Here is a 14,566-nt window from a genome sequence, read left to right as displayed (position 1 = left end):
AGGGTCCAACTCCTGAAAAAAAAGTGGTTTCTGAAGGATGTAACTGATTGGTGAGATTGCCTAGCCCTCAAGGAACATGTTTTTCTATAGGGGTAGGGAACCTGTTTTTCTATCTTGGCCCTAGGATATCTTGCTTCTGTTTATATATATATAACAGAATCCAGTCTAGACTAGTTCTTAACCCTGTGGAGAAGAGACCTTGTCCTTATACCCCTCCATTAGAGTTCATGGTGACCCAGCTCATGAAGGAGAAAACCAACCATAGTGGTCTGGATAGAGATGTATTCACCCGTTCAGACTGCTGGCAGTGGCTGTCTCTCATGATCAAACCATGTTCTCATCAGGAGGAGCCAAAGACTTTTATCCTGCCTCCTCATTATATGTCTACCAATAAAGGTTGATTTTCAGTTGTCAAGGTTATTCTCTTTCAAGGATTATTCAAAGCTTTCAGCCTCTCTGTTTTTTTGTCTTTTGTGGTTGAGAAACCATTGACCATCAAATTATTGATTGGCAGCTAGTCTAATTAATAAATTGATTATTAATTACTCAGAAACTATCAGGGTTTTTCATTTGTCATATATGTATATATTGTGGTATACCTACATATACATGTACACATATATAGACATGTATATGGACTGTGTGTCTCTTTATTGGGGGGAGGAAGCCTATTTTGGTCTGATCTATGCTTTCTCCACTTATAATAATGGCAGCTAGTCTGTAAACTTTATTCTTAGGGAGTTGCCTGTTTCACTGAGATACTCAATGACTTGTCGGAGCACTCAGCTACTCAGCTGTATGTCTCAATGGCATAAACACATTAAACACAGTTCTTCCTGACCATTTGCCCACTATCCACCATATTGGGCTGCATGGTATCATATGTGTATCTGTGCATATATCAGATAAGTATTTATTTGGAATAATAATGGTAAAGTTTAGCAAAACAGCACATTTAGAAATTGATTTATATGTAAATGCACTTTAATTGGTGTTCTCTGATGTGCAACAACTTTTCTTCTTGTATTTTAGCCAAGCTAAAGCCATGTATTCCTGTAAAGCTGAGCACAGTCATGAACTCTCCTTCCCACAAGGGGCAGTATTTTCCAATGGTAAGCAATGTATTTAATTCCTTTCATTTCAACAAATTTTCATTGAATTTGTCTATTCACATGTTTTTCTCAGACTGCAGGTTTAGGAGATAGAATACATGTCCACAATAGTGTTTTCCTTTCCTCCTTGCCCTGCCCCTTACCTAGCCAAGTGCTCCACACACAAATACATCATTGTTGGTTGTTGGTTTTGATGATTGTATTTAAGATGAAGGATTCAGTGTGACAGAATAAAAAAGATACTTCAGTGGGAGTCAGGAGACCCAATTTTAGTTCCATGTCTGTGTTAATGAGACATGAGCTTGGGCAAATCATTTAACAGCCCACCCCCTTCCTTAGGAAGATGGAATTGGAAGTTCAACTTGGAGGGAAGTTTATAACAGAGTACAGTGCTCATGAGACCTACCATTGGCGCTTTGCCCTTAAACACTTATAAATGACTTCAGTAAAGGTGTAGATAATAATTGCTAGCATTTATATAGCCTTTTTTATATCTCTCATATGTGTGTGTATGTATACATATAAAAATATATAATACATATATATGTGTGTGTGTATACTACTACTATTTTATCCTCACAACAACCCTGGAAAGCAGTTGCTATTATTTTCCACATTTTACAGATGAGGAAACTGAGGCAGGCATAGGTTAAATGATTTGCTTTGGGTCACACAGTTAGAAAGTAGTTGAGTACAGATTTTAACTCAGCACTTCTGCCACCAAGCCCAGCTGTTTCTGTATGGACAGGTAGCATATGGATAAAATTGCAGATGGCACAAAATTAAAAGGAATAATTAATATTTTAGGTCACAGGACTAAAAAATGATCTTGACAGTGTAGCACATTGTATAAAAATAAAAGGGATAGCTAAGTGCCAGAGATCTTAGCAGGCACGGGAGAAATGGTGATACCTACCTTGTACAGTCTCTGATTTTTCTGCCATGCAAAGCCTACCTCTGGTGGTCCCAATAGAGCAGATGTCTCAGGGAGTCATCCCCCCAACTTGCCCTCCAGTAGCACCTTCCTTTCTCTTCTTCCCAGATGGAAACTGACCTCCTATCACTACTACCAAGGAAAAGAACCTTGATCCCCTCCTCTACTCTGGCCCTCTGAGGGCCAAGGAGTATATGGCCATTAATACTGTGTGAATGAGTAGGGAGTGAACAAGTATAATCCTTAGTCCTTCCAGCTAGATAGGGGACTGGCAGATCTTCCCATCTGGCCTGCCGTTATACTCTCCAGCTACCTGGGCATTACTCTATGACCTGATGTTACACCCTAAGTTCTACCAGACCTTTACAGATCCTCACAGCTGTACTCCTTTCTCTGTGTTATCCCTTCCAATTAGGAGTAGCTCCTTGATGGACAGCAGGGATGGTCTCTTATATCTCCAGTACTTAGGGTAGTACCTGGCACATAGTGAGCACTTAAGAAATGCCTTTCCATTTATTTGTTTGAAGTAAAATAAAGTTAAGTAAGCTGATAATCTATGCAAATGACTGGCTTTGATAAAATTAAGAAAATCAACTTGACAAGTTCTGTATGGACAATGGCTAGCTAGCAATGCATCTAAAAAAGATATGGAAATACTTAAAGTACTACTAGTTCAAGATCATGCAACAAGTATTTATTAAGTGCTTTCTGTATACTAGGCACTGTGATAGGCATTGGGGATACAAAGATAAAACTGAAACAATCTCTGCCCTCAAGTAGGTTATAATTTTATTTTTTTTTTTATTTTTTGCTTTTTGGAGGGCAATTGGGGTTAAGTGACTTGCCCAAGGTCATATGGCTAGGTTTTGTGTGTGTGTGTGTGTGTGTGTGTGTGTGTGTGTGTGTGTGTGTGTGTGTGTTGAGTGTCTGAGGCCAGATCTGAACCCACGTCCTCCTGATTCCAGGGCCAGTGCTCTATTCACTGTGTCACCTAGCCACCCTTTAGATTATAATTTTATCAGGGAAATCTGTATGTGTGTGTGTGTACACGTGATATGTATACATATACATATTATACACCTACATGCATATATAAGAATATATAAAATTAACATAAGACAATTGGGGCATTAAGGGAGGCACTTGGCAACTGAGGGTATCAGAAAATACCTCATGTTAAAAAGTTAACAAAATGATAGTGTAGACAAAAAAGCTAATAAAATATTAGCCTAACAGAGTCACAATCCAGGATTTAAGAAGTGACTATCTCACTGTACTTTTTCCTGGTCAGACCTCCTCCCAATCCCCGACTGGAATATTTTATTTTATTTGAGTTCCATGCTCCTAGAGTAGGGTGATCAGACTGTTTAAATGGCATCAAGATTAAGCAGCACAAGGATCAGTGAACTAAAGATGGTTAGCCTGGAAAACAGATATGATTTCCTTCTTTAAGTATTCAAAAGATTGTCATGCTCTTGGCCTCAAAGGACAAAACTAAAAACACTGAAGATGTCACAGCAGGAGGCAGGTTCCAGCTTACTAGAATGAAGACCAAGACTTTCCAGAAGGGAACTGAGCTGCCTTAGATGTGGTTGGTCTCCCTTTACTAGAGATCTTTAAGCAGAAGTTAGAACCACCTGTTGGAAATGTGTGTGTGTGGGGGGGGGCCCTGGGGGGGGGGGGAGGCGGGAATCTTGATCAAGTTTGGATTCAACTAGTTAGACTGTGAAATGCCTTCCAATGCTGAGAGCCCATGTAATTCTTCATTGATGCCCCCTGAAGCTCCTCTCAATTTTGATGAGCCTATGACATGATGTTTGAGAATATCTCAGATAAAACCCAATAGGGATTTAAATGTTTTCTCCTAGATAATGAGCAATTATGAATTGTACTGTATTTGTCTTTTGCTTTGCAGTCTACCCATCAGTGGAACCTGGATGGTTAAAAGCAACTTATGAAGGCAAAACAGGACTAGTTCCAGAAAATTATGTTGTCTTCCTCTAATTAGAGTTAGTGGATGGCAGTATCTTCATGGTATCCATGGTAACAATAAAAATAATAATAAGTGCTATGATTTTATCTGACACAGATACGGGGATCAGCCCACTCAATGGTTGATTTCTGTCAAGTTCTTTAAGACAGTTTGTACAGCTCCCCCGTCAATGAAACAAAATGGATTTAAATCATTGGCCTGTCTTTTCAAGCTAGCACTCTATTTAAACGTCTTGCTTTTTGATCAAGAGAAACCATACGCCTTCTATTTTTTAACACAACAATGGCAGAATTGGAACTAGAAATGCTGAGTTGGTCATGCAGTCCAGGCAAATTATAATCCAAGAAACTACTACAAGATTTTCAGGAGTCCTGACCAAATATATTCACTCCTACACACTGCTCCCTGCAGTATCTAGAAATCACGTGTCATAATATAATTGAAATTGTATATTTTTTTCTCTTTGAAAAAAAAAAGGTATTGAGTTGGCTTTTCTTTATAGGTCAGTTTTTTGCTGGTCCTTAGCATTTCAAGGAAATAGATTTGCAACATTGCTTTATGTTTATTTGTTATTTGAGGAGATGATAATGTTCATATGCAATAATGTGTGTTATCTATGTAAATGAGGCCAAATTAGGTTATACACTGATTAAACTTTAACCCATCCAGAATGTGATTATTCTCTCCCAACAGCTTCTTAGTTTTATGTATTTTACTACCAAAAGCCCCTTGAGAACAGGGACTGTGTCTTATTTATCTTGGAATTTATCTTAGTGTATTGCACATAGTAGGCACTCAATAAATTTTTTTAAATGGATATTTCCTTTACTTCTAGATTTTTACCCCTTTGTATAAATATAATTATAAAAATTTTATTTATATCCTGCTTGAGGTATGATAGGGGCTATTCACAGAAACAATTCTAAAGCCAATAAAACACCAATTATATATGAATACACAATATAAGGCAGTTATATATGAACTCCCAATAGAACAACACAGACCCAGATGCCATAAACATTACAACATTTCAAAATTCCTTATGACTATTGGCATTTTTTCTGAGATTTCCTTCTACAGATGACACAGGTTTCCTTAGATGGGCAAATTATATATTTGGAAGATTATACTGAACTGAAAAAGAAATCTAAAGCTATATACTGTTTAAATTGGGTTATCTTAGCTTTTTTCCATCTCTTGGAATAGAGTAATAAGTGGGACTTGATTGTCTTTTATAGCATTCTGTTTATAAGCTTTATTTTCTTGGGGATTATATTGAATTTTCGGTGAATACAAATTAGAAAGGAAACTCTTGGCTTATAAAGTTTATAAATTAGATATCTAGCACCTTATGAAGCATATAGTTGCCTCTCATCTTGCAGAAATAGTTGTCCTTGCAGACAACTATATGTTGGTCCTTGAGAAGAGCTCTATCACAAGGATCCTTCCACCCAGCTGAGTCATGGATACAGGGAACAAGGCCACGACCCCAGCCAAGCTTGGTGGATTTGCCATGTTATTTTGCTGGCAATATCAATATTTCCCACAGGCAGAGATAATAAGGTGTTGACTGTGTGGGTCTCACTCTCTATTATAATTGGTGATCTCAGTCTGTTGTAAAGTGACTTTCCTAAGGGACACAGGATAAAATATACTCAATTGCAAAAAAGCTATGCCACAAAGTACTTATGCTTTTAAAATTGAAAATGGAATAAAGGTTTAGTATTGAAAAGAAAGAGAGACAAACAGGAGACAAAATGTTCATGGATAGAAAGCAAGTATGTTTGGTGAAAGATGAATGCTACAGACAGAATAGTTTTATAATATTTCAAGAATCAGTGCTGGCAGTGTTTTATAAAACAAATAAATTGCTAAGATGTCACAGGACAGAAGTCAGAAGACCTAGCATCCAATCTTGGTTCTGAGTTTTCTTAAACCCCTTTGGGACTTTGTTACCTCATTTGTAAAATGATAAAATCCTTTTTGCACGAAAATCCTGAATCTTGTTTAATAACACTAGCATCAGCATTAATAACATCATATTCCTTGTAAGTTAGTAGGCACATGAACACCCATACCCCCATAGGCTCATTTGCTCATAGCCCCCGCATTAAGCATGCAGGGACTCTTAACTCTGTTACTGATACCTACTCTTGCTTTCTCCACCCTGTATCCAGTTTTTCCTTATAGCACCTTTCTGATAACAACAGTGTTTTTAAAGTATTCTTTGATCATTTTCTGGAATAATAGTTTCAGTAACAATTACAATTATCTCCCTGTGTACTAAATATCTTGCAGAATCATGACCTGGATCAAAAATTTTAGTCTTTGTTGATATTCTTGCATGTTTATGATACACTTTAGTCATACATGACATATTCACATTTTATAACCCTTTACTCATTTGCCAAAACCTAGTGTTGGGTTATCTTTTTTGATTCACTTAAAAGTAGATTGTGAAAATCTTTTTTGAACATACATTTCCCATAATGCAAGAAAATCTCTTAGAGTAAGTTAGTTTTTCCCTCAAAGCCCATCTTTCTTTTAATAGTAGACTCAGAACTGAAACATGTCCTCTGCTCAGTCAAGAAATCTCAGCCTACCTTTTATTTTAAACACAAACCAAATGTAATCGCATTCAAATTCACTGTAATATAATTGCAGTATAGTAGGCTTAATGGGTCATTTTTGAGCTTAGTTTTGTATGAGGGTCACTACACTACCAGGCAAAAGGTTGCAGCCAGCTTTCTTTCTTGCTAAGGGAGGAGGTTCATAGTCAACTGCTGTTCTTTCTCTGTACATTTTTCAAACTCTTTTATAGACATAATGTGCTTGTTCATAATGTGCTATGCCTTAGTTTTCAACCTTGTTGCTTTGTCCTAGCAGTTGTATTTTCTTCATCTTTATTGCTCACAAAATCGGGCCTATTTTTCAAAGCCATGTTGTACATAAGACTAAAGTGTCTTAATAGCAAGTCTACATGAATTGCATGACTCCGAGTATCAGGGAAATCTGAAAATTATAGAACAAGAAATAGTAATATGGAGGCAGCCAGGCAGAGAGTGACCTTGAAGTCTGGAATACCTGGTTTCAGGTCCTGCCTCTTGACACATGGTGGCCAGCTGACCACAAGTGACTCACTTAACCTCTATGCCCCAGTCAACTCTCTGACTATAAGTTATAGCTGCCAATATACGTGTTTGGGGGAGTTTTACCCAGAGTTCCCTATACTAATAAAATTAGAGTTCCCTACACCAGTGTCAAACTCAAAGAGACAGGGTTATATGTACATAACAATTCCTTTGGGTTGAGTATTGACTTAGAAAAATATATTATCTATGTTCTGTTGTATTTTTATTTTGTTAAAAAAACATCCCAGTTACATTTTAATCCATTTGGGCTGCACTTGGAAGTGTTATGGGCCCATGTGTGTGACACCTTCATCCTATACCAATGAAATAACTGATCTGGAGCAATAATAATGTAGTGCCAAAATTGGTGATCCAGGAAGCAATTTTAATAGAATTTGAAATGCATCTGACTTATAAGCAGAGACAGTATACAACTGTGGTAGAATTGTATCTTTCAGTTTTCATAAATGCTTTGTGGTTTGACCATAACAACTATTGGTTGCCTAATAATCAGTGTGAAATTGCATGTGTTATGATAACTGTTATTTATGTCACATAAAAAGTGCTTCCATGCAAACTGTGTATCTCTTCTACATGTAGCTGTTTTTCTTATGTTGCTACACCCTGAAAGTATAATGCAGTAGAACAAGTAGTCCAAAATATACTATATTTTGTGGCAGGAGAATGTCCAAAGTCTCTCTTATGTTGGCCTAGAGGTATCTTCAGCCAAAAGAGAGCTGACTGCTTTCTCTGCAAATTTGTTACAAGAGTTTTTGTTACTTGGGTATACCCCGTCTTACTGTTCTGTATTCCTAGATGAGAAATGGTTATCATTAACCAAATTATATTTCTTGACAGTCTGTATCCTTTCTTATCCTGTCCTTTCCCCTTTTCAGAAGCTAGGGAGAAAAATACTCACCTGAAAACTCATCCATTAATCCCTCTTAAACTAGAGGAAATAAAGATACCCTAATTTTTTTCTTATGTTTTAGTCTGTTATTTAATTTCAAATATTTAAGTTTTAGAGAAATACTAGCATTATCCTTGAAAGCCTGTCCAGAAGCCATCCTTTTACTTCTGTGATACACTCCCCCTCTGTAGTGCTCATGGTGTTTGGGAATCACATCTGGTACACAAAGACATAGAACTCTGACTATGTATGTAACCTCAGAATGATTTTATGTAGTACAGGGCCTCAAAAGTATCTAATCACATAAGTATGTTTTATAGATACAGAAGCCATAGCACCCAACTCTTGTCTGTAGACAGTATACATCTACTGTGATTTCACATCTATATTTGAAAGTTAACCATGGTAATCATGAACTGACTTTCGGGTGGATGATTCCTCAAATCACAAGTCTCCCCAAATGAATTCATATTCATTTTTTTAATCCAGATTTTTCTGTTAAAGACACATAGCAAGGCCAAGGCCCATTAAGTGATTGATGTGCATTAATGTCCAAATCAATGGTATCTAGTACCTGTGATCATATTCTTCGTAGACATTAACCATTGCACACCTGACTCCACACACAAGAGCTTTTGAAGAAAACACCATTATAGCTGTTTTTATACAAGTTTGTTGGATGTTCTCTCTCTCTCAACAAATTATGCCAAAATTAATATGTTAGGGGCATTATCTCAGGATGAAAGGCAGAAACAATCAGAACAACTTAGCCAAATCTTTGAAAGCCATTTTGTGGAAGATTTCTTCCAAACGTGCGTGCACACATACACACACACACACACACACACACAATTAGAGCATAACAGTGACCAATTTTTCTTGCCCTCTTTGAAGTTAGTTTTCTATGACTAATATCCCCAGGCTACAGAGAAAATTGCAGGTGCTTTTACCCAAGGTGTTTCAAACAACAGAGGCAATTGTCCATTTTGAGTATCTAGTCATTTCTCTCCTCCCAGCAGCTGCTGCAGAAGGGTTTTCATTTCAATTAATTTATTCTTTCTTTAGTGTGAAACACTGCAGGTATTAAAAAACCACCTATATTGTCACTGAGTTTGACATCTCCTGCCTCCTTTTGACTTCATTGGCTAATTTTGAGCAATTACATAACAAATCATGGTTGCCTTTGTTCCTGATAGAAGGCTCTCCCTTTGAGGTATGAAGAGTGCTTAATTTGGCCTTATCACTTTTACATTCCTCCAAATTAGTGGAATCTCCCTTGTATGTGACCCCACATCAAGAGTTACATATCTGCTTTTGCTATCTTCCACAGTGCTTCCTCTGTAATTGAAGGCACCACACCAACTTCCACAGATTGTCATAACACTTCCTGTACATTCTACGTGGGGTCAGCAGTAATCCTTGGCTACTGGTGTCTTAAGATTGCAAAACTGGTCTTAAACTCTGAGGTGAAACTTTGCAAAGGCAAGGTCATGGTTTGGCAGGGAAGATGACAGGGTTTCCAATTCAGAATCCTATTTATAGTTTTTATTTTGGAGGTACTGGAGTTTTAATCACTCCTAGATGTTTAAATACTATATTTCAGTCCTAGGAATTTCTCTACAAACATTTATTAACATGACAAACTGCAATATGGTATATGATGGAAAAAAGTACTCCAGTAAATTATCATAATGCATTTTTTGTTTATTTTGTAGTGTTTCTGTATTTATCTGCACTTTGTATATATATATCTACACACATGTAAATAACCTGATTATCTCTAATCTAAATGGTCACAGTACCTTTGATGTACTTTTACACTGTATTTCATGAGTTTAAAAAATACTTTAAAAATAAATGACTATTATGCACATTTTAATTTGGTCTTTGTACTTTATACTTTGCATTGTGTTGTGGGAAGAAGACTTTGGGGAGAGGCAGGTTGGGCCATATTAGGACAAGGTAGGGAGCTGAGAAGCATTCAGAAAAGCTGATCTGAGCTTAACAGACAGAGGACTTCTAAAGACATGGATGGGACCTGTCCCTGTAATCCTTTATAGAAAACCATGATAGAACTGTATCAATTTCTCCTGTACTTGCCATGAAATAATAGATTGGACACATGATATACTCTGCCTATATTAATAATGACCCAACGTCTAAAGGGAAGTAAATGAGAACTAAGGGAGAAAAACAAACACTTGAAAACTAGCAGGACTCCTGGTAACCAAAGAGGAGCCATTTTAAAGTTTTCCAAAGTATTCACTTCTCAGTTTGCAAACAGTGTTGACAAAATGGAAGCCATGTATAGTCAGTTCAGATTTGTGTTGCTAAGTGGAATGGATGCAGTAAAACACCTTACCAGTTGCTGAGGCTCTCTTACAGGTTAATAGGAGGATGAGCAGATAAGGCCATTGTGGTGGAAGATCCCTCTCCATATAGCTACAAGTAGGTTGCAAGTGGAATGACATTCATTTGTGAGTAGGCTGGGGGCAAGGGGGAGGAAACAACTTGAGAAACAGCTTTGCCTCTTGAAAGGGAGGCAAATATGAGGAAATCAGAGAATAGGACTGGTTGAAGGATGGGTCAGCTGGACCTTAAAGGCCTTCAAGTCCTGAGTACCTCTCATTTTTGAGGAAACTGACCTAAGGAAGGATGGCGACTTGCCCAAAGTCACACAAGTAGTAGATGGAAGACTGAGGATTTGCACTCATGAGCTAATTTAAGTGTCCTTTCTTTCCACACTACATCACACTGGCATCTCTGCATTTTCCATATGATTAAGGCATGTTTTTGATTTAAAAAAAAAATCAACTTTTCAAAGTGGGAAGAGAGTTAAGAAACTATCCCGACATCTCTACCTAAACAAGAATCCTTGGCCCATGTTGATGTAGGAAAACATGAATAACATGATTCTGTTCCTATTTAGTCATAACTACTAATTAGGGTTTTTTTTCCTTCATTATACTTAGATATTTGCAACAAGTAGAATCAATCAAAAAACATTTATTGCATAGTCATTATGTGCCAATTATTATGCTAAATTCTGGGAATACAAAGAAAGGCAGAAAGATTTCCTGCTCCTCAAGAAGCTTAGAAGATGCTTACCTTCTTTGGAAGAACCAAAGTTTCTAAGAGCATCCCAGGGTTGGGGAGAAGATCATAAGAGACATGGGAAAAAGAGATGGAGTGATGTGCATGAGGAACAGTCAATAGGACAGTGTGGCTGATTCAAGGACTGAGTGGAGGAAGTTATTGGCATTGGTTGTATTGGGGGGAAGAAGAGGTAGCAGTGATGAACCTGGTGTGTTTAGTCTAGCTGGATTTTACAGATAAGGTAAGTTTTAAACAGTTTTGATGTAAGGTGGAGCATTTATTGGCAATTTAGTTTGATTCATTTCAACAAGCATTCTGTGAGCTAGAACCTGGGAATACAAAGACACTAGTAATGGTAACTTCTACATAGAAAATTGAATACAAACTGCATTTATTTGCATTTAAAGTAATTTCTAAGGACAGGCTATTAGCAGCAAGGTTGATGAAAATAGGCTTCCTAGAGATATCTTGTCTATAGCTTGTTTGTACATAGTTGTTTGCTGTGTTGTCTCCCCTATTAGACTGAGTCCCTTGAGAACAAAGACTATCTTTTACCCTTTGTAAGCATAGCACATAGTACAATCCCTGGCTTAATTATTATTATGTAAGTATTTATGAAGCATTTATTAAGTAAGCACTTAAATGTTTGACTGAACATACTTAAAGCATGAAATAATTAACATGCATAAATAAACATGCAATTACATGCAAGGCACATATTATATGGGTAAATGATAGTCATAAATTAGTCATTGCATACAATAACGATATTGTTTTAAGAGCAACTTTGAGTGACTAAGTCATTCTGATCACTATACATGCACAAATTAAAAATAAAGGACATATGAAGAAAGACACTATCTGCAACCAGAGAAAGATCTGATAAATAGAAGTATGTATAGATTAATTTTACATATAGATAAATAGATAAGTAGATAGATACACATACTTATTTCTGTCTAATGGTAGCTATTTCTAGGGTGGGACTGGGGGGAGGGAAGAAAAAAAATTACAAGGTAACATTTAAAAGGAAAATAGCAAGTTGCACATTTGAAGTTTTATGTGCAATCGTCTTTTTTATTATACTATGTTATGGAAATGTTTATTCCATAAATTAAAAAATAAAATAATTTTTTAAAAATAATTGGTCAAATAGGCCCTAGCCCTTCTGTGGTCTGCTGACCTCTCTGCCCTCGTATCTGAGTTAGTTGATAGTATGGACTGAACACAGTCTTCATCAAAATTCTAGTCTTGAATTTCCAAGCCTGTGTTTGTGGAAAGCCAGGGTGGCTAAATATTACTATTCTCCATGGAGTGTGTCTATAACCTAGGTACAGATGATGTTCCAGGCAGAAAAGCTGATGCCTCTGGGATCAGCCCTCTCTTGTTTTTTTTTTTTTTTTTTGAGCTGGTTGTCAGACTGTAGTGTTATTCACTTGAAAGGTCTACATCTGAGCTATTGACTGGTTCAGAAAGTCTTTGCCCAACTAGTATGTGGTTTCTTTTGCTTAGGGAACATTGAGGAAAGTGTCCTTAGTTTCCACTTGCTCAATTGGTAATCCACTTAATTCACTCATAATCAATAAACGGTTGCTGTGTCTTTTTTTTTTAACTTAATGTTTTTTAAAAAAAATTTAGTTATTTTTAGTTTTCAACATTCATCTCTGCAAGATTTTGAGTTACAATTTTTTCCCATCTTTCCCTGACCCCCATCCCAAACAACAAGCCTACTGAATACCTCTTCCCCCAGTCTGTTCTCTTATATCCTCTCCCTTCACATCCCTATCTTTCTAGGAGGGCAAGATGGGTCTCTATACCCCAGTACCTGTATATCTTATTTACCAGTTGCATGTAAAAAATCAATTTTTAAACATTTGTTTTTAAAACTTTTGAATTCCAGATTTTTTTCCCTTCTTCCCTCCTCACCCACCCCCACTGGAAAGACAGGCAATTCAATATAGATTGTACATGTGTAGTTACCCAAATCTCCTCCATAGTAGTTATATTGTGAAAGATCAAATACACTTCCCTCCATCCCATCACACCCCCCACCAACTCCACCTTTTCCCTCTACCACATCCCCCTTCAAAAATGCTTACCTCTACCCTCTTCCGCAATCTGCCCTCCCCTCTATCCTCCCCCTTCCTATCCCCTACCCTCCTATTATCCTGTAGGGTAAGATACCCAATTGAGTGTGTATGTTATTCCCTCCTTAGGCCAAATTCCATGAGAATTAGGTTGTCCCATTCCCTTTCACCTTCCTGCTCTTCACCTCAGCTGTAACAGTTTTTCCTTGCTTCTTTTATATGAGATAATTTACCCTAATCTATTGCTTCCTTTCTTCTTCTCCCAATAAATTCCTCTCTCACCTCTTAATTTTATTTTTTAGATATCATCCCTTTATATTCAACTCATCCCGTTTCCTGTGTCTATGTATACAAGAACATGCAAAAATGCCCACACTCACATATATATTTATATACACATACATCCTCCTATACATAACGTGTGTGTGTATACACACACACACACACACACACACACATATATATATATACACACACATATTCTCTTCAGGTGTCCTCATACTGAGAAAAGTCTTATGAGTTACAATTATCATTTTTCCACATAGGAATGGAAATAGTCCAACCTTAATAAGTTCCTTATGATTTATTTTTTCCTTGTTTACCTTCTCAAGCTTCTCTTGCTTCTTGTATTTGAAAGTCAAATTTTTGGTTCAGCTCAGGTTTTTTCATCAAGAATGCTTGAAAGTACTCTATTTCATGGAATGACCATATTTTTCCCTGTAGCATTATGCTCAGTTTTGCTGGGTAGGTAATTCTTGGTTTTAGTCCTAGTTCTTTTGACCTCTGGAATATCATATTCTAAGCCCTGAATATAGAAGCTGCTAGGTCTTGTGTTATCCTGATTGTGTTTCCACAATACTCAAATTGTTAATTCCTGACTGCTTGCAGTATTTTCTCCTTGACCTGGGGACTCTGGAATTTGGCTATAATATTCCTAGGAGTTTTCATTTTGGGATCTTTTTCAAGAGGCGATAGGTGAATTCTTCCAATTTCTATTTTGCCCTCTGGTTCTAGAATATCAGGGAAATTTTGCTTGATAATTTCTTGAAAGATGGTGTCTAGACTCTTTTGTTTTGATCATGGCTTTCAGGAAGAGCAATAATTAATCTCTCCTGGATCTATTTTCCAGGTGAGTGGTTTTTCCAATGGGATATTTCACATTGCCTTCTATTTTTTCATTTGTTTGGATCTGTTTTATAGTATTTTGGTTTCTCATAAAGTCATTAGCTTCCAGTTGCTCCAGTCTAATTTTAAAGGAGTTATTCTCTTCAGTGACTTTTTGAAATTCCTTTTCCATCTGGTA

General features: G+C 36.9%; 1 protein-coding gene across 1 annotated transcript in view; it reads left to right on the top strand.

Moving 5' to 3' along the window:
• ARHGAP42 (Rho GTPase activating protein 42) overlaps positions 1-9,959 on the top strand; it is a 425,382-nt gene extending 415,423 nt beyond the window's left edge. The window contains exons 23-24 of the mRNA XM_069079700.1: positions 1,033-1,112; positions 3,962-9,959. Of these exons, the coding sequence (XP_068935801.1) occupies positions 1,033-1,112; positions 3,962-4,050 (169 nt within the window). The 3' untranslated portion in view covers positions 4,051-9,959. The remainder of the gene's footprint in view (positions 1-1,032; positions 1,113-3,961) is intronic.
• The last annotated feature ends 4,607 nt before the right edge of the window (positions 9,960-14,566 follow it).

Source organism: Petaurus breviceps, unplaced genomic scaffold (assembly GCF_028583685.1).
Source record: "Petaurus breviceps papuanus isolate PSGF00001 unplaced genomic scaffold, PetGlider_PUasm1.0 91133, whole genome shotgun sequence".
Classification (NCBI taxonomy): domain Eukaryota; kingdom Metazoa; phylum Chordata; class Mammalia; order Diprotodontia; family Petauridae; genus Petaurus; species Petaurus breviceps.
This window is presented reverse-complemented; position numbering and strand designations above follow the sequence as displayed.